The following is a 20,685-nucleotide window of genomic DNA, read 5'->3' as shown; positions in this document are numbered from 1 at the left end:
ACTTGAAAGACAGCGCACAGTCATCCAGGCAAAGCAAGGTTAGTGATCCCATTGGGAGGAAATAAAGGGCCAAAGGCTGAAAAGCCAGAGATAGAACACAGCTCAGAAGCTCAGAGTTGGAAAGTAACACATCTAAAATCACTTCGTTTTTGAAACAGAGAAACTGAAGCCAAGAAAAGGGGAAGTGTCCTGCCTGCGGCCGGTTCTGGTCTCAGTAATCTCCAGGTATTAGTTTACCCCTCCCAAAGGCATTTACATACCTAAATTCTCTCGGGGTGTCCCTAAGGGTGGGTGGCACAGATGACTGGAAGGATGGCACGTAAGCTCCAAAAAGGTGACAACCCTAGGCTCTGGAATCTAATAGTCTTTATTACATTAACTTTTGGTTTGGTTTGTTTTTTGAGACAGGGTCTTACTATGTAGTTTAAGCTAGCCTTCAACTCACTATGTAGCCCAGGTTGGCCTAGAACTGCCGGCGACCCTCTTGCCTCGGCCTCCCCAGTGCTGGGATCACAGGTGTACGCCACCATACTGGGATTGCATGAACTTTATTGAAGAGGGAACAAAAAAGTTCCAGAAGATGTTCCATTTTGGAGCATTTGACAGCAAATGTCACATGTGATACCCACAAAGTACAGTACCTACCTCTTATGTGCTGATTTTTTTTTTTTTTTTTTACCATATACAAAGAACTTTTACATCCTTGAGATTGTTCAGGCTTTTATTTTCTAATTCTGTCTCTCTCTCTCTCTCTCTTCTTTAGGTTCACAGAAAAATGGAACAGAAAATGTAGGGAGTTCCCACACACGCCCCACTCTCAAATCCACATGCCTCCCCATCGTCATCATCTTGCACTTGGGTGGTGACGTGTTACAGTCAAGGAACCTCGGCAGACACAGCACAGGACCTTACATCCATAGGGCACGCGAGGGTTCACTCTCAGTGTTGTACGTTCTGTGGGTCTGGACAAACGTATGCTCATGTGTGCCCTCATAATAGTACCACGCAGAGTGGTTTTGGAACCGTGAATCCATATCCATTGCTCACATTCTAGAAGTCCAATGACTCAAGGACAGTTTGGGGAATAAAGGAAAAGATATATTCAGAGAGCTAGCAAACCAAAGAAGAGGGGAGCTCTCACTGACAAAGTGCATCTTGCTTAGGGTTTTCAAGGAAAGGCTTAGACAGTGTGGAGAGGCGTGTTGGCCGGCGTGCACCAGGATAGTTCCAAAGTCCAGGGTAGCTGCACATTTTGGGCAGGCTGCTCTTCTGACACACAGGCTGCTCTTATGTGTTGGTCACTGGATTTTCTAGGTGCTGTAAACCTAAAGAAAAGTTATAACTAGAAAGTCTCATGACTCGTGTTTTTTCAGTTTCTTTTCTTTTCCCAGGAACAGTATCATCATTAGGGTACAAAAAGCAGCCTTTGTCTGGAAAACAGGATGACAGCAAAAGGCTACTTTTCCACCCGGAGGACAGTGGAGGAGACAGAGAAAGAAGGGCTCTCCCTTGGAGGACAGGGAGATGACACTTGTTGGAGGATAGATTTTCATCCATGGGGTGGCTCCAGTTAAGGTGTCATCTACAGCAAAGCTAGGGGGAAAACTACTAATGAAGTGTAGACGTGTGACTCCCAAAATTAGTGACTTTTTTTTTCCAGTACTGGGGCTTGAACTTGGGGCCACTGAGCTACATTCCCAGCCTTTTATTTTTTTATTTTGAGACAAGGTTTTTCTAAGTTGTGAGGGCCAGGCTAGTCTCTGGGCTGGCAATCCTCTCACCTCAGCCTCTCAGAGTTGGGATTACAGGTGTGCACCACCACGCCTGGGTCCAAAATGTGTGCATTTTAAGAGTAAACTAAGGGTAAATGGAGCTGGAAAGTTTGTTTAGATTCTTCCTTGCTAACAGTTTTACTACCCTGAAAAATCTCTTGTTCTCTATTCATTCTTCCTGTTTACTCCAACCCCTGGCACACATGGACCTTTTTACAGTCTCCACAGTTTCGTCTTTTTGAGAGTGTCGTATACCTGGAATCATACAGTATAAAGCTTTTTCAAATTGGCTTTTTCTACTTAATAAAATGCAATTATGTTTCTTCCAAGTCTTCATCATTTGATAATTCATTTATTTTTGTGCTAAATAATGTTCCATTGTCTAGACTTGCCACTGTCTATTCATTCGCCTACTGAAGGACATATTCGTTGCTTTCAAGATTTGACAATTATATGCTGGGTGTGGCAGCGCACGCCTGTAATCCCAGGGAGGCTGAGGCAGGAGAATCGCTGTGAATTTTAGACCAGCCTGGGCCACATAGTGAGTTCCAGGTCAGACTCAACTACATAGTGAGACCCTGTCTCAAACAAACAAACAAACAAACAAAGATTTGACAATTATAAACAAAGCTATAACACCATGTGCAGATTTTTATGTGGATATAAGTTTTCAACTCATTTAGAGAAACAAATGAGGATAATTGCATAGATTACATGGTGGGAGTATGTTTAGTTTTGCAAATAACCACTACCCTGGCTTTTGAAGTGGCCCTACTCTTGGGCTGGGGATTTAGCTCAGTGGTTCTGCCACCTGCCTCACAAGCAGAAGGTTCTGAGTTCAATCCCTGGCACAAAAAAAAAAAAAAAAAAAAAAAAAAAAAGGCCCTACTCTCTTGCATCCCCAACAGTACATTAGAGCTCCTGTTGATCCACATCTGTGCTAGCATTTGATGTCAGTATTTTTCATTTTTGCCATCCCAATATGTGTGTGTGTGTGTGTGTGTGTGTGTGTAGTGGTAGCTCTTTTTAATTTTAATTCCTTAATGACCTATGAGGTAGAGCATCTTTTTATATATAGATGCTTTTCAATTTATGAGGAAGCTATGTCCTGATAAATCCCTTGCAAGTTGAAAATGTCGTAAGTTCAAGATACATTTAATTCATCTGTGATAGTCAAGTGTAGTGTCAATTTGAATGAGAAATGCCCAGCGGATTGGCTTAGCACAATTCTGGGTGTGGCTGGATGATGGATTCCCTGAAGAGGGAAGACTCACCCTGGGTGTGGGTGGCACCAACTAACAGGCTTGTAGCCTAGATGGAATAAAAAGGGACAGAATAAGGAAGCATCTGGTTTTTTGGAGGAGCTCCAGTCTTTGCCATCACCTTTGGAGGTCCGTCTCCGCACTTCCAATGCAGACTCTTCAGCCTTCCAGCATTACAGTTCCTTTCCAAACTTCGGGCAGTTCGCCTGGTGATACATTTTGCTGGAAGGGAAAAATGGCCAGATGTGCAACTATATACTGATTCAGAGGCTGTAGCTGGTAGTCTGGTCAGATGGTCAGCAACTTGGAAAATTAGTTACAAAGATATTTGGGGAAGAAGTAGGGGGATAGACCTCTCTGTATGGGCAGGCGATGTAAAGATATTTGTGTCCCATGTAGGTCCTCATCTGTGGGTAGCAGTCAACCTTTTTCTTCTGCCGCCCCTGTCATTGTCCAATAGGTTCATGAACTAAGTGGCCGTCGTGGCAGGGATGGAGGATATGCGTGGACTCAGCAACACAGACTTCCACTCCCAAGGATGACCTGGCTACAGCCACTGCTGAATGCCCAGTGTGCCACCAGCAGCAGAGACCAACAGTGAGTTCCGGATATGACGTCATTCCCCAGAGTGCTCCTCCTCAACCTCGCGGCAGGTTGACTATATGGGACAGCTTCCATCACAGAAAGTGTAGCACTTAGTCCTTACAGGCATAGACGCTTATTCCATGTATGGATTTTTTTTTTTAACAGTAGCAAAGTTTATTAAAGGTAGGAAAAGAAACAGGTTCTGCAGAGTGAGTTTGGGCAAGTTAAAGTAGGAAGAGAAGTACAGCTTACAGTGTGAGGGTGGGCCACTGCGAAAGAGAACACAAAATGGCCTCTAGGTATGGATTTGGCTCCCTTGCATGTAGTGCTTCTGCCAAAACCACCATCTGTGCACTCACAGCATGCCTTCTCCACCATCACAGTATATCACACAGCATTGCTTCTAAGCAAGGAACACACTGAGCAGCAAAAGAAGTGAGGTGGCGAGCTCATGCTCATGGAATTCATTGGTCTCACCATATTCCTCTCCAACCAGAAGCAGCTGGGTCGATAGAAAGGTGGAATGTTCTTTTTAAGATGTTATAGTGCCAGCTAGGTGGCAATACCTTACAGGGATGGGGAAAGGTTTTTCAAAAGCTGTATGTGCTTTGAATCGGTGCTCATTGTATGGTACCATTATCTCCCTTGGCCAGTAATAATGGAATCAAAAGATGGAAGTGGGAATGGTACCACTCACCATTACCCCTAGTGACCCACTAGCACAACTGCTAAGTCCTATTCCCACAACCTTATGTTCTGTTGACTTAGAAGTCTTAGGTCCAGGGCCGGGGATTTAGCTCAGTGGTTCCGCCGCCTGCCTCACAAGTGCAAGGACCTGAGTTTGATACCCAGTACCAAAAAAATAAAAATAAATAAATAAAATTTAAAAAGAAGTCAAGTTCAGAGTGTGGAAGGCTTGTATTACCTTCACTCCTTTGTCAAATATCTACTAACTATATTTATGTGGGGCTATTTCTGTCCCATTGAGAATTTTATTTATGCTTTTACCACTATCACAATCTTCTATTACTTTATAATAGGGCTTAAAATTGGTTATCATAAGTATGTTTCTTTAATTATTATGTTCAGTATTTTGGTTTTTGTTGTTGTTTTTTTCATCTCCTCATAAACTTTACAATCATTTTGTGGAAGCTATATCAACAAAATAATTTGCTAGAATTTGGCTTGGGAGGATGTTGAATCTGCCAGTCAAAGTGGGAAGGACTGACCACTTGACAATGTTGTTCTTATCCATGAACTTGGACTATGTCTCCATTTATTTAGTTATTTGATTTCTTTTAGCAAAATTTTGTAGTTTTCCTCATATAGATCTTGTTCATATTTTATTAGATTTATATTTAAATATTTATTTTTTGGATTCTAATACCAATGGTATTATGCCTTTAATTTCACATTCCAGCTGTTCATTGATGGTATATAGGAAGGCTGTTAACGCTTTTATATTTACTTTTTATCCTGCAGTGTTGCTATTGTTGCTTTTAGATCATAATGTCATCTGCAAACAAAAAATGGTTTATTTCTTCCTTCCCAATGTGTATAGCTTTTCATTTCTGGTTCTTGTCTTACTGTAATAACTAGAATTTCCATTTAATATTGAAAAGGAGCGGGGACAGGATATCCTGACCTTATTCCTGATCTTAACAGGAAAACTTCCAATTTTCACCATTAAATATAGTAAGCTGTCTTAGTTACCTTCCTACTGCTGGGACAGATTACCTGACACTTGCAATATAAAGGAGTTATCACAGTTTCCGTGGATTCATTTCACGGTTAGCTAGCTCCAAGGCAAAAACAGAATGGTGGAGGGGCCCAGCGGAATAAAGCTCCTTGTGTTTTTTGATTTATAAAGCTGTTCATGTTATAGTGACCAGAAAGCAGAAAGAGGAGAGGAGTCAGATACACTGTACCTATCCAGGTTGTGCCCCTAGTGACCCACCTCTAAAGAGGCCTCACCTAACAGCACACTCAGCTACTATACTCACTAGTTAAACCACAACATCAGTTGTATGATTTTTTTGTTGATATTCTTTTTTTAAATTTTGGTACCGGGCGGGGATTGAACTCAGGTCCTTGCACTTGCAAGGCAGGCGGCAGAACCACTGAGCTAAATCCCTGGCCCTGTTGATATATTCTTTATTAAGGAATAATTATTGAGGAAGTTCCCCTTTATTCCTAGTTTGGCGAAACTTTTTATCATGAATGTTGGATTTTTGTCAAATGCTTTTTCTGCTTCTATTGATATGGTCATGCTATTTTTCTCTTTCAACCTGTTGGTGTTGTGGGTTACATTAACTGATTTTTGAATGACAATCTAGTTTTGCATGCCAGAAATAAGTCTCACTTGGTTATGATGCATAATCTGTTTTATACATTGTTGGGTTTGCTACTATTTTATTGAGGATTTTTACATGTATGTTCATGAAAGACATGGTCTATAGTTTTCTTTTCCTGTAATTTTTTTTCTGGTACTGGGGATCAAACTCAGGACCTTGTGCTTGCAAGGCAGGCGCATTGCCACTGAACTAAAGCCCTGGCCCTTTTCTGAAATGTTTTTCTTTGGTTTTGGTGTTAGGGTAATGCTAGCTTTGTAAGAGTAAATTAAGAAATAATCCATCTTCTATATTCTCAAAGAGAATAGATGAATTGATATAATTTCTCACCTACTTTGTAGACTCACTAGTGAATTTATTTGGGCCTGATGTTTTTTGTTTTGGAAGATTACTAATTACCAGCTGAATTTCTTGAAAAGATATAGGCCTATTCGGAGTGTCTGTTTCTTCTTGCATGAATTTGCATAGATCGTGTCTTTCAAGGAATTGGTCTTATCTAGATTATCAAATTTGTGGGCAGAGAGTTGTTCATAGTATTTTTTTCTTATCTCTTTATTTTATTATTTTTAAAAAAATTTTTTGAGACAGAGTATCACTATGTAGTTGAGACTGACCTGGAACTCCTATGTAGCCCAGGCTGGTCTCGAACTCACAGCAATCCTCCTGCCTCAGCCTCCCGAGTCCCAGGATTACAGGTGTGCACCACCATGCCCGGCTTTTAGCTCTTTAATGAACATAGGATATATAGTGCTGTCCTCTTTTTTATTCATAAAGTAAAATTAAAATTTTGCCAGGCATAGTGGTTCACAATTCTAATCTTAGCACTCTGGAGGCTGAGGCAGGAGAAGTGCTGTGAGTTGGAGAGTTTGAGAATTTGAGTAAGACATTGTTTCAAAAAGCCCAAAATTTTTTAAATTAAAAACTTTAAAAATAAAAATTAAATGTTAGTATTAAATTTCTAAAATAAATTTTTATTATACTAATAATTTGTGTTTTACCTCTTTTTTAATCATCTTGGTAGTTTATTGATTTTATTGATTAGAAAGAGCCAGCTTGTTGGATTAGTATCTGCCATATTTGATATTATTTGCTATTCAGTGCCCTTGTTCTTTTATTTATTTATTTATTTTTGGTACTGGGGATTGAACTCAGGTCCTTGTGCTTGCAAGGCAGGCCAGCGAACCACTGAGCTAAATCCCCAGCCCCCTTGTTCTTTATTATTACATTCCACTCTTTCTCTACATTTTGTGGTTTAATTCAGCTGTTGTGTGAGTCCTTTTTCTTTCCTTTCTTTTCTAGCATATTAATTGTGCTGCACTTGCAATATACATTTATAGCTACTCCACGTCTAATTTCAAACAACACTATACAGATTCTCAAGGAGTGCAAACACCTTAAAATAGCAAAATATTTCTAATTCCTCTTTTCTGTCCCTTGTTGTTCACTGCTGTCATTCATTTCATTTATACATAGACATACACAAATAAATACATATATAAGCATGCTTAATCAAATACATTGTTTTTATTGTTTTGAGCAAAAAAGTTTTTATTTTACTGTTACTTCTTTCTCTAATGATCTTAATTTTTTAAATATAAATTTGAGTTTCTGACCCATGTCATTTTCTTTCTCTCTGAACTACCATTTATTGACAGGTAAGTCTATTGACAACAAATTCAATGGTAATTTTTTAATTTCCCTTTCACTTTTGAAGAAATTTTTTCCCAGAATACAGAATTATAGGTTGCTGTTGTCCTTGTTTTTTTCATCTCAACACAAAACCATTTCACTTCTATATGTGAACTCCCCTTCCACTGTTTTCAAGATTTATTTCTTTATCTTAGATTGTCTGGAGTTTGAATATAGAGTACATGTAGGTGGTGTGTGTGTGTGTGTGTGTGTGTGTGTGTGTGTGTTCATTGATTTTGCTTGATGTTTTCTGCATCTCCTAGATGTGTTGTTTGCTGTCTAATATTAATTCAGAGGAAATTCTCAGTCATTGTTTCAAATATTTTTATTTTTATCTGGTTTTTGTCCTGCTGGTCCTATTACACATGGTTATACCTTTTGTAGTTTTCTCACAGTCCTGGACAGTCTTCCTGCTTTTTTCATTCTTTCATCTGTTTGAAATTCAGTTTTGGATGTTTCTATTGACATATCATCCATCCTAAAGCTCAGAGATTCTTTCATCAATTGAGTTCAGTTTACTAATAAGCTTGTTCTTAGAATTCTTTATTTCTGGCATAGTATTTTGGATCCCTAGAATTTCTTTTTGACTCTTTGTTAGAGTTTTGAGCTCTCTGCTTTCAATACCCATCTGTTTATTTTTTATGTTGTTAGTCCTCTTAGCATGTTAATCATAGTTATTTTTAAACCCCTCTCTGACAATTCCGGCATTTCTGTCATATTTGACTCTAATACTTGCTCAATCTCTTCAAACTGTGTTTGTACTTTTTAGTATGCCTTGTAATTTTTGGTTATAAGCTAGACGTACTAGACCACTAGTAATGTGGTGGTAATGTGTCATGGATAGGAAGCATTCTGTAGTTCTGTGACTAGAGCACAACCTTTAATGAGCGTGGGCCTCTACCTGTGAACTTCATAAGTGTTTTCTTGATTGTCCCCTTTTTATGTGGGACAGGATGGCCAAAGGGGGCTGAATTTAGGTATTTTCTTTCTTCTAGTTCAGTTAGACTCTGATAAAACCCAAATAGGTCAGGCTCTGGTAAAATAGCTTTTTTTTTTTTTTTTTTTTGTGTCAGGGATTGAACTCAGGACCTTATGTTTGTGAGGCAGGTGGCAGCACCACTGAGCTAAATCCCCAGCCCTAAAATAACTTCTCTTGACAGGATGTCTTAACAGAATTTTCTGGCATATTTCAAAATCTTTATTTTCATCCTCTCTTTGCTGAAAGTATGAAGGGATTTTCCTCCAGTCTTCATGTGAGAACCCAGTGGAGATCCAGGAGGTAAATTTTACAAGTATGGATGGGTACACTCTGTTAAGTCTGTGTTTCCTGGAGTTCTCAATTCTCAGCCTTGTCTGCATTGAATCCTCATCAAGTCATCAAAAAGAGTTGAGGTTCCCTACCCTGGCAGTGATTTTTGCAGCGGCTTCTGCTCTGGGTCTCTGCTATGCCAGGGTATGAATTTTTGTATCCATCCGTCTGTCTCTCCAATGCTGGCAGTAATAATTATCTCTGTGGTCAGTTATCATTGTCAACCAGGGAAGCTCTGCTAAGCTCTGGTATCTAGGGTTTTTGATGGTTGACCACATAGGTATGGCTGATATTCTCACGTGTCTGACTTTTAGTCTCAGACTCCTCCAGGCATCAAACTGGTAGCACATGGCCTAAGATCTCCACCATAAATCACAGTTAGCATAAACTATCTGGCATGGTCCCAAATGTTAGATAAACAAGGTCAATTTCTTCCTTTCTTTTTTTTGTTCTTTTTCTCCCCCCCGCTCTTTTTTCTGTACTGGGGATCAAATCCAGGGTCTTGCCCATGCTAGGCAAGCACTCTTCCTCTGAGCTATATTCCTAGCCCTTTTTATTTTAATAAATTGCCCTAGCTAGCGATGAACTTGCCGTCGTCTTGCCTCAGTCTCCCAAGCAGCTGAAATTACTGGCATGCACCTGCCTCCAAGGACAGTCTTATTAATAGGATATTCTGAGAATTTAAAGTTTATTTTCAAGGAGCCAAAAAAAAAAGGGATTTAAACCTTTCTTTAAAATTTGCAGGATTTGAGTAATTCAGATCTGCTGAATGTGTTTTGCTGCCCATCATTCTAACGGACTAATGAAGAAAGATTACATGACTTCTTACTAAACCTCAAAAAGGCACTGGATAAAATTCAATATCTATTTTTATTTTTACAATTTTTTGTTTGTTTGTTTTTTGTTTTTCTTCTCTGTACCGGGGGGTCGAACATCAATCAACACCTCACACTTGAGAGGCAGGAGCGACTGAGCTAAATCCTTGACCCTCTATATTTTTAGAAGAGAATCTTTTAAAAAGCTACGAATAAGAGGAAACTTTATTAATTAGAAAACCAGGCGTCGTTAGCCGGGCCCTGTTCTTGGGGAGGGCAGTCATATGCCTAAGGGACACAGGTGAGAGGCTCATCCCTCCCGGGCTCCTCCCCAGACTTGCCCCCGGAACAAGGGCGGGAATAAAGGCACAAAACACTTGACTTTGCGGGGTGCTCGTGTTAACAGGCGGCATCCGGCCCTAATCTCACCCTAATTTGGTTTGATTTTTATAGCCAAAGAACCCCAGAAGGCTAGTGATGCGCGTGATCATTTTTTATTTTGGTAATCATCTTTTATTCTAATTTGTTTTTCTCTAAGAAAAGAGCTACTATAAACAAAGGGTAAGAAAACCCCAAACTCTTGAGAATTCCCTGCGCCCTCTGGAGCTCGGCGAGCGCAGGTGACCCGTCTTCAATTACGCCTCGCTCCGCCCCGCTGCGCCTGTCTTTTTAAGCACGCGAAGCTCTCCATTGGGAGGGGTGGGGCAGGGGCGGGGCTCTCTCCGCGCTGAGGTCTTTGGGAGCGGTTCCCGGGGTCTACTGCATCTTTAAGGAGGCGGGGCTCTGCCCGGAGGAGGCGGGGAAGTTCCCGCTCCCCGGATCTCTGGCTTCCGGCAACTCGGCGGGACGGAAGGGCCAGGCGAACCTGTCCGGCCTAGGAGTCCCGGGGCTGCTCGCGAGGTGAGGCGTCTACGTGTACGAGACCAGTGCTCGGGCCGCTGCCGCACAGCTCCTAGCCCTAAAATTTGCCGTTGCTTCGCGGTGTCCCTGGCTGTAGCGTCGCCTCCAAAGCTGCCTGGCAGTGTGCGAAGCTCCTCCCATATGGTGTGTCCTTTAATGGCTCCTGCACTGTGTTGAGTAGGTGCCGCTATGAACCCGTTTTACAGATGAGGAAGCTGAGGCCCAGAGGAGCGCCCACACAGCAGAGAAGGAACAGAATCGGAAATAAAACCCAGGTCTGTCTGATCCCAGAGCCTTTGTCCTTACCCGCCGTCTAGGCTGAACAGCTTTTGTTCGTCACCTCTCCTACCTCAGCCTCTCCTCCCGCATCCTGCCACCCAGTCTGCATCCCTAAACATTCAGCCGGTGGAACATGTAAACTAGATGGAACTTGTAGACTCCGGCGCTAGTTTCTTGTTGTTTTGTTGCGACGGGGTCTCTTTATGTAGTCTAGACCTTCCTTGAGCTATGTTACTTTGGCAGGTCTCGAACTTGCAGCAATCCTCCTGCTTCAGCCTTCTGAGTGCTGGGATCATAGGCGTGTGCCACCTCACCTGGCAGTTTTATAACAGTTTCATATGTAGACCTATCAAATCCTACCGACAAAGGTGCCAAAGGCAAGCAGCACTTTTTCTAACCCTGAAATGTGTTTTGTTTGTAGATATTTTACTTTGAAATCTGATGAAGTGTTATCTTTTCCTTTTAGACCCCTGCACATTTTCTTCCTCCTAATTGGGAGAAGACCCACTGGCTGAATGGCAGCTGTGGATAACTTGCGATTTGAAGGTACAGCAGTTGGGGTGTCCACCTTTATGATGACTATTTCCGCCAGTGGCAGCACTGGATTTTCATTGCTAAGTTGGCTTGTACATTATTTCATACACCTTGGTAGGAGAATGGTGGTCGCACTCAGGGTTTTGATGTTTGTCCATACCAGCTGTTCATTTTTGCCACCTGACCTTTCAGATGGGTACACGTAGCAGAGATTTGGTTCAGTGGTTGCCTAGTGTTTTATAAACACATAGCACTTATTATATATCAGGCACTGTTCTAGATGTCTTACATGTGATTCACTTAGTCCTTATATCAGTTTTTGGTTTTTTGAGAGTCTCACTATGTAGCCTTGAATTCAGTATGTTGCCCAGGCTGGCCTCAAACTCCTGGCTATCCTTCTGCCTCAGCCTGCGAAGTGCTGGAATAACAAGTATGCCTTACCATGCCTGGCTCCCATATTTTTCTCAATAAGAAATGGAGGCACAGAAAATTCAAGCAGTTTTCCTGAAGATCACACAGTTAATAAACCATGAAGGGAGGATTTGAACCCAGCAGTCTGGCATCACAGACTTTACTGTCGAGGAAGAGGTGTGATGTCTAAAGAGAAATCCACTTTTTTGACGAACACCACCATCTCCATAATGTGTCTAGTATCTGACCACTTCTCTCAGCTTCCACCTCTACTCCCACCATGTTCAGGGACACTTAGTACCTTTCGTCCTAATTACAACCCCTATTACCATCCTCTGGTTTCTTGCTTCCTCCCTTCCCTCTCTAGACTGTGTAATTTGCTCCTGTGGTAATCTTTTAAAAACTGTCAGGTCATGTTCTTTTACAACCTTCCATTAGCTCCCATCATACTAGGAGTGAAAGCTGGGGCTTTCTATGACTTAGGAGGCCCCCGCATGATCCAGCCTTCCATTACCCTGATTTCATCTCCTGCCGCTCCTGCCCTTTCATTCTCTCTGCCCTAGAAGCAAGGCCTCATCACTTTTTCTGGTACAGTCACAGTTAGGGGTTTTGTGCCATCTTTCTGTCTTAAGACATTCTTTCTCCAGTTAAGCATGTGATTTACTCCCTTTCTCTGATCAAATCTTGCTTTGTTAGAGAGGCTTCCTTGGAGTGGAGTGCAAGAAGGTTGAAGCATAGAGAACAGCATGTGCAAGTCCCTGAGGAGGAAAGAAGTTTGATTTTCTTCCCACCAGATTGAAAGAAAGTCTTTGTTCCAGACCACAGACAGTGAGGCGAGTGGAGGTTGACAGGTGAGGCTGGAGAGGAGGCAGGCAGCCACTCAGGCAGGCTTTATAAATTGTTTTTTTGTTTTGTTTTGTTTTTTTGAGACAGGGTCTCTATGTAGTTTCAGCCACTCAGGCAGGCTTTATAAATTGTTTTTTTGTTTTGTTTTGTTTTTTTGAGACAGGGTCTCACTATGTAGTTGAGACTGACCTGGATCTCACTATGTAGCCCAGGCTGGTCTTGAACTCACAGCGATCCTCCTGCCTCAGCCTCCCGAGTGCTGGGATTACAGGCATGCGCCACCACGCCCGGCTCCAGGGTTTATAAATTGTGTTGAGGACTTTAGTCCTGAGAAAAGAACACAGGGGCTGTGGGAATCTTAGAAAGCTTCCCTGAGGAAGAATGGTAGTGTTACGTGAGCCTTCATGTGGAAGACTATCTGTGAGGGAGGGAACAGAGGCAAAACATGGCTTAGGAGATATAGAAGCTGAGAATGCTCATGACAGAAGTCAGGCACCAGCCTTGCCCTCAAGGAGCTGAGGTGAGCAAGAATAACGTGCAGAGAATGTGTGAGCAAGCATGGTGTTAGAAGCAGACACACTACACTCCAGCCAAGCCATGCCATCTGCCGTCCCTCTGCTGTGGGAGACACTTCCTATTCTTGGGTCCTGCTCATCTCCCTGCCTTTCCGTGAGATGCTTTCCCAACTCCTCCAGCCGTTCTTCTCACTTTCTGGATCTCCAACTACTGTAGATGAATTACCTTCCTTTGAGTCTCCTTGGTCTTTGTATTTCTTTTTTCTTTTTTGTTACTGGGGATCAAACTCAGGACCTTGTGCTTGCAAAGCAGACAGTGGAACCACTGAGCTAAATCCCTGGCCCCAGTCTTTGTATTTCTGTAGTGCCCCTCTCTGTTCCTCCTGGCTTGCCCTTCTCTCTGGAAAACTTTTAAATGTGCGGCTTAAGTATATCTTCCTTGGCCAGGTGTGGTGGTGCACAGCACTTGGGTGGCTGAGGCAGAAGGATCGCCACAAATTCAAGACCAGCCTGAATTACACAGTGAGACCCTGTAATATATAGATATATTTATATATATCTATATATCTTCGTTGGTCTGAGTCTCTCTGGCAAGGCTCTATCTTTTTAAATGTCAGTGTCCTATCCAGTAGTTGTTAATGGTAGTATAATCTCATGTCATACAACCTCTCATTGAGGAGGTATGATCTATATTTTATAGGTGAAGAAACAGAGACTCAATGGGAGTAATTTGTCCAAGATTATGGGTCATGGACTTGGTCTTGTCTTTTGTGTGTGTTTTGTTTTTTGTTTTTCTGGTACCAGGGATCAAACTCAGGACCTTGTACTTGCCAGGCAGGCGTGGTGCCACTGAACTACATCCCTGGCCCCATGGACTTAGTCTTAACTTGAACAAGAATCATCTCATTCCAGACCCTTATGCTGCTTAAACAACCCAAACGTTGCTGAGGCTGGAATAATTGTTGTGTATTAGCTGTCTGATTAATTTTTATTCAGTTTGGTTTTCTGCGTAAAACTATTCATTTAGCTGAAGGGCAGTAAGAGTAAGCTCAGTTATACAAGTGCCCCATCCTACTGGCAGGATCTATGCCATGCATGTAGTGTTAATGATGGTACCATTCCTTGGGCCTTCAAAGGCTCAGAGCTGCCCTGGATTTTATTCAAGTACAGCTAAATATAATGTGTTAGGATGCTCAGAGACAGGAAGTCCCAGTCTCTGCTGATGGATGTAAGTAGGTCAGATTCTTTTGGAAAGCAGGTTAGCAGTATGGATCAAGAACCTTAAACCTGGGCCAGGGATTTAGCTGAGTGGTTCCGCTGCCTGCCTTGCAAGCACAAGGACCCAAGTTCATTCTCTGGTACAAAAAAAAGAACCTTAAACCCGATAACCTAGTGATTGCACTGGTAGGTGGTCATCCTGAGACTGTAACTCAAAAAGACTGTAACTACAGACATTCCTTATATATTTCAAAGACATAATATAAAAAGTTTTGTATGTAATCACTAGTAGATAAAAGCAGGGTACAAGATTGTTGGTACTTGGTACTCTGGAAACATGAGGTAAATATTTGTTGAATGAATGACAGTCACTGGCATGAGTCTCACTATGTAAAGAAAAGGAAATATCAAAATGTTAACAGTGTTTGCCTTTATGTGAAGGGACAAAGAGCAATTTTTTATTATTTGTACTTTTTTGTCCTCATATTTTCTATGTGATTACATAGGACTTTTTAGAAAAGATAACTTCCATTAACATTTTTTTAACTTCAGTCAAAGAAGGGAGGTTTAGATTGGGCCAGAAACACTTTGCTAAGGACATGACTTAGGTAATATTCCAAATTCTCCCCTCTAATTTTGTGTGTGTGTGTGTGTGTGTGTGTGTGTGTGGTACTGGGGATTGAACCCAGGACCTTTGCATTGAGCTACATCCCTGGCTCTTTTTTGTTCTTTATTTTGAGACAGGGTCACTAAGTTGCCTAGGCTGGACTCAAACTTGTGATCCACCTGCTTTAGATTCCCAGAGTGCTGGGGTTAGAGATGTGCACCACAGAGCCTAGCCACTCTCCAAACTTTTCTTTTTTGTTACTGAGAATCAAACTGATGGACTCATGCTTGCCAGGCAGACGCTGTACTGCTGAGCTACATTCATGGTCCTCTCCAAATTCTTTGACATAGATTTTATTCTCTCTATTATATGGGTAGGAACACTGAGGTTTATAGTTCATATACTCAAGCTCATGCAGTTAGTAAGTAGCTGAGCCAGGACTAAAATCCAGGTCTGACTCCAAATCCTGTTGTCTTCATAATTATTTTTCAATGTCAGATTAATTTCTAGATGAAATTTTTTTCCCCAAGCTTGTGGCTATTAGTCTTGGATAGGGTCCATAGCAAAGCGGATGTAACCACTTGTCTCAGTGGAAGCATAGCATTGCCAGTGTGTGTAAGGTCCCTGAAGCCCTTTTGTTGCACTTATTTTCAGAATTTGGAGATGCATCCACTTCTCAAGCAACAAACCCAGATGCCACCACGATAAGCATTGAGGATCCTGGTGAAACCCCAAAACATCATCCAGGACCTGCAAGAGGCTCAGGGAGAGAAGAGGATGATGAATTACTGGGAAATGATGACTCTGACAAAACTGAGGTTTGAATTTGGGATTCTTTTCTTTGAATTTTTTTAGGGGTTTGTTTATGTACTTATTCACTGCATCAGGTACAGTGCCAGGCAGTGGCCACACAAGGGACAATGACCTGTGGCCTTTACCTTGAAGAGGGAACAGGCAAACAGACATTATCAATGGAAGCACTGGCGGAGGGCACATGGTGGGGAGTAGGAGCAGAGAGCAGGTTAGGAAGGCTTCCTGCAGGAAGTAACTGGTCTGCATCTGGATGCAAGAGGATGTGGCCAGAGGAGGAAGTTGGATGAGGGCAATGTGCACAAGGGGATTGGTCTTGGTGAACGCAGAGGCGTGAAGGAACATGGTGCAGGTCTCATTATTTTAGTGGAAATGGAAATTAAAACTAAAGCTTGGGCCAGGGATTTAGCTCAGTGGTGCTGCGCCTGTGTTGGAAGCACAAGGTCCTGAGTTTGATCCCCAGTACCAAAAAGCAGAAAAAGTAAAATAAGTAAAACCAAAGCTTAAAACCTTTTAATTGGAACATTGGAGAGAAGAAAGGAAAGGACTTCAGCTTAGGTAGCTGGAGAGGGCATACTCTGATGCTGGGGTTCGGACCAGCCCAGCTCTCAAGGATTGGTGGTAGGCTAGTGTTGATCATTGTCTCAGTCCTGGTGTCAGAGTTCTGGAATCTCTATGGTTGATGGGTGGCTTTGATTCCAAGAAAAGATTGTCTCTGTCTGTGATGGTCTTGGTTATGTGGGGTTCCACGTTTCCTGAAATACAGGTGTTCATGCTTTTGGGTCCCAAAGAAATTCTTTCCAGGTTCTTGGTTTACCCAAAAAAGAGAACTACACATGACACACAGGAAAGATAGTGGGATGTACATTTATTCAAGTTGGAAAAGAAATACACTCTTTCCAGTTTTACTAGTAAATCTCTTCCTAGTAAGGGACTAGGGCACCATGGCACAATTGCAAACTCACAGTTGAATATTTGACCTTCAGATTGATAAAGCAAAGCAGGAATAAAGAAGCTCTGACTAGGACTCTTAATTCTTAATATATGGCTCTAGTTTGAGAGGAGGTTTTCCAGAAAAGGAAGTTAAAACAGAGTAAGCTCCACCTGTATCTAAAAGGAATTTGTATACCCACGGTGTTCAGGATCACCAACGATTTCTCATAAGAGATGGAGATGTCTGAACAGTGTGGCATTACAATTTGCTCCAGGCCCCTTCTGTCCTCTTCGTCATAGAGAGACATGAAGCTCTTGGCTGGCCTAGCCCCTCCCTGAGAGTAGCAACAGTCAGTCCTCCAGTGCCTTGAGCCAGGCACATCAGCTGCCGACACACAGAGCAGGGCCTGGTTTGTGTGCCCATTGTCGAGTTTCCTTGAGTTTAAAGCAGGAACTCTTTCCTTGATTAGCCCTGAGTTTTCCCTTGGTGACTTAGGTGTGCTTTAAGCATTGCTGCTTACAACAGCCATGTTTTGGCTTTTCTTTTTGGTTCCTTTACTTTTTATTCTCCTCTAGATCCTGATTGTTGAACACAGGAAAGGCTTTGTTCAGCAGTTGGGTTGTAGGTCCTGGGACTCATCTGAAGTTTTAGTAATTTTTGCCGAATATCTGGGGTTGATTGGGCCCACGTACAGTGTTTAGGAACTGCAGAGGTATCCTGGATTCTGTATTTTGTGCAGGTGCCCTTGGTCTCATAACTGAAAGATTACACCTAGCTGCTTCACTGGATTTGGCCTAGCCCTAATGTCTTATCTCATTCACAGGTTTAGAACAATGGCTGCAGCCTTCTGTGTGTAGCTGAATGTCCCTGTAAACCTCTTATTTTTTTTTTTTTTTTTTTTTTTTTTTTTTTGAGACACTGTGTAGCTCTGGCTGGCCTTGAAATTATAGCTCTAGAGTATCAGTAACTTGAAATATCAAAATAAGTACCAAATATCAAAATAAGTATTGAATGTTATGTTAAAGTAATTGATGCTATATACTAAATATTGTGACAGAAACTCAGATTTAAGAGCCTGAGTTTGAATCCTAGTCCTGCCAATAGTAAGATAGTCTTGGGAGGGACACTTAGTTGCCTGAACTTGGGTTTCCTCATTTGAAATATGAGAAAAGGATCAGTTGAGTCTTGTGGTCATTATCATCATGATGGTTAATATTTTACTCACTGTTTAAATGCTCCTGGCCACCAGTTAAGGTCTTTTACTTGCACCATGTAATATAACCCTTAAAAAACAACAAACAAAACCCCTGGCCCTTTGCTTTGATACACACCTGTAATCCCATCACTCTGGGAAACTGAGGATAGAGGATTGCAAGTTCAAATCCAGTCTGGACAACTTGGTGACTTAGTGAGACCCTATGTGAAAATAAAACATAAAGGGCTGAGGATTTAGCTCAGTGGCACCGCATAGGTCCTGAGTTCTATCCCCGGTACCAAAAAAACCCCAAAAACATAAAAATAGGGCTGGGGAATGTAGCTTATTATGAAGGCCCTGGGTTCATTCCTAGTACAGGGGATGGAGGGGGAGCACTGACCCAGGAGGAATTTTTATCTTCATTTTACACTTGATCTTAGCCAAAAGGCCGAGAAGCGATATTTTATCTTCATTTTATAAGTGAGAAACTTGAGGTATAGAGTTTAAGTAACTTCCCCGATAACAACTGGCAGGTAGCAGATGGAGCTTTAACTCAAGGCCATCTGAGTCCAGAGCCCATGTTTCTCACTGTAAACTGTGTACAGGAGGGAGCATATGTTAAATGCTTATTAAAGTGTGTTCTCTCAGGTACAGAAGTGTTATTCCTAAAGCTGATTATGTTAGGGTTCTCTAGAGGAAGAGGGCCAATGAGATATGTTTGGAAAGAGAAAGATTATTTTAAGGAGTTGGTGTAAGTGATTGTGGAGGCTTGGAGAATCCAAAATCTGATGAGTGGAGCTGGAGTCTCAGGAGAGGTACAGTTCAGAGGTCACCTGCTGAGAGAATTCTCACTTGCTGGGATGGGGACCAGAGTGGGTATGGGTGGGGTGGGGCTGACCTTTTATTCTAGTCAGGCCTTCAATTGTTTGGCTGAGGCCCACCCATATTATAGAGGGCAATCTGCTTTAGTGAGTCAAGCGGTATAAATGTAAATCTCGTCCAGAAACACCCTGTCAGAAACACTGAGGAGAATGTTTAACCAATGTCCCTGCATCATGGCCCACGCCAGTTGACACATGAAATTAACATCACATTGAGTAACAGCAGGCACCAATGTTTAAAAAGAAATGTAGGGTTGGGGATTTAGCTCAGTGGTGCCATGCCTGCCTTGCTAGCGCAAGGTCCTAACTTTGATCCTGAGAGAGAGAGAGAGAGGGAGACCTGGCATGGTATAGGGTATGGTAACATACTATAGTCTCAGCACTCTGGGAGGGTGAAGCTGGAAAATTGTAAATTTGAGCTCAACCCAGGCAACTTAGCGAGTGAGCAAAACCCTGTCTTAAACTAAAAAAAATGAAAAGGACTAGATGTAGCTCAGTGGTAATGTTACTGGGTATCTCCTTCTAAAAGTGACTCATTTAGAACATTACTGCATTGTGGGTTGCTTGCTTTTTCTGAAGTTAGATTCCAGGTTCTCATGTCAAAGAATTATGAGCAAAATGCAGTGGCAGTTTATTTGAGAAAATAAAAAGTGAAGAAAAACTGGCTTTACAGAGTGAGCTTGGTGCTTGTAAAAGAGGAGAAAGCAAAATAAAAGAACACCCTGGAGTAAGCAGGGTGGGCTATCATGAGGAAAGCCAAGATAGCAAGCTCTTCTTGGTGTCTGTCCTTCTGTACTATCCAAATCTTGAGGAAACCTGTGAGAACCTCTACATAGTGGTCCTGAGAGGTGGTGCTAGGATCCCATGCCTCAGGCTGATGGTTAGGTCTAGGCCATCCTATTGAAAACCTGCTGGAGACCTAGGGAGAGCCTGCTTGCAAACACAAGGTCCTGAGTTTGATCCCTGGTACCAAGAGGAAAAAAGAAAAGAAAAGAAAAGCTGCTTGAGTTCTCAAAAGAAGTCCACATGCAGGGCTTTGGGAACTGTACTGTACCTGTACTCCAGGATCTTGTAATTAACAGGTCACACCTACTTCCCTAGCCAGCACCTAATCTATATCATTTAGTCCTCCTATCCTAGTGCCTATTCCAGTTGCTATGTCCAGACCCACTAGGAGAGGAATGAGTTTTGTGGCTTGCTTAGTTCTTGTTCTGGTGGCTGCAAGAACTGGAAGGAATTGGTTATTAGGTGCTATATTGATCTCCGGGCCAGATAAACAAGAGTGTATGTTTCTGTCCAGTTTGTTAGATGACAAAATAGAAATTAGTGCCATACAGGAAGAAAAATGCCAGAGTTTTGAGATAGAAATTATTTTCAGTAGTAAATATATATATGAGCTGATTGTTTTCATTTTCCTAAACAGATAAAGTCACTGCTGATTTAGTTGCAGTCAGAGACTGAAACAGACCATAAAAAGGTATCTGGGCCCTATAACAAGCCTATCTGCCACAGTAGTATCCCACCCTAGGTGGAAGGCATCATGTAGGCACTTAATGACTCTGTGACTTGCCACTGTGATCATTGCAGCAAGAACAGCTGGGATCTCACATACCACCATTGGCCCTTTTGGATTCCTCCCTCATCACGAATCATCTGGAGCTCTTCTATAGCATACCTGGCTCCAAGTTAAGGTCTTGAAATTAGACCACAGGTAGAATTGTTGATGGGATAGGGTTATTTTGGTTATGTTTGGCAGCCAAATCTGTCTTTGA

The 20,685-nt window shown here is 42.1% G+C and overlaps 2 protein-coding genes across 5 annotated transcripts in view; both read left to right on the top strand.

Moving 5' to 3' along the window:
* The window catches only part of Hspb11 (heat shock protein family B (small) member 11), a 46,797-nt gene extending 43,225 nt beyond the window's left edge, over positions 1-3,572 (top strand). The window contains exons 7-9 of the transcript XR_004518579.1: positions 159-225; positions 764-947; positions 3,495-3,572. The gene's annotated coding sequence lies outside the window, so the exon portion shown is untranslated. The remainder of the gene's footprint in view (positions 1-158; positions 226-763; positions 948-3,494) is intronic.
* Positions 3,573-10,545: 6,973 nt separating this feature from the next.
* The window catches only part of Yipf1 (Yip1 domain family member 1), a 45,029-nt gene continuing 34,889 nt past the window's right edge, over positions 10,546-20,685 (top strand). Inside the window, exons 1-4 of one of the 4 annotated variants that reach the window (XM_010610367.3) lie at positions 10,546-10,683; positions 10,890-10,958; positions 11,429-11,508; positions 15,748-15,911. In XM_010610367.3, the coding sequence (XP_010608669.1) occupies positions 11,478-11,508; positions 15,748-15,911 (195 nt within the window). In that variant the 5' untranslated portion in view covers positions 10,546-10,683; positions 10,890-10,958; positions 11,429-11,477. Of the gene's footprint in view, positions 10,959-11,205; positions 11,340-11,428; positions 11,509-15,747; positions 15,912-20,685 lie in introns of all 4 variants that reach the window. The other 3 variants (XM_010610366.3, XM_033767539.1, XM_010610365.3) reach the window with 3 other exon arrangements.

The sequence above is a fragment of the Fukomys damarensis genome, unplaced genomic scaffold (assembly GCF_012274545.1).
Source record: "Fukomys damarensis isolate Sample0158 unplaced genomic scaffold, DMR_v1.0_HiC HiC_scaffold_23, whole genome shotgun sequence".
NCBI classification, from domain to species: domain Eukaryota; kingdom Metazoa; phylum Chordata; class Mammalia; order Rodentia; family Bathyergidae; genus Fukomys; species Fukomys damarensis.
Note: the sequence above shows the minus strand (reverse complement) of the source record. Positions and strands in the feature narration are given on the sequence as shown.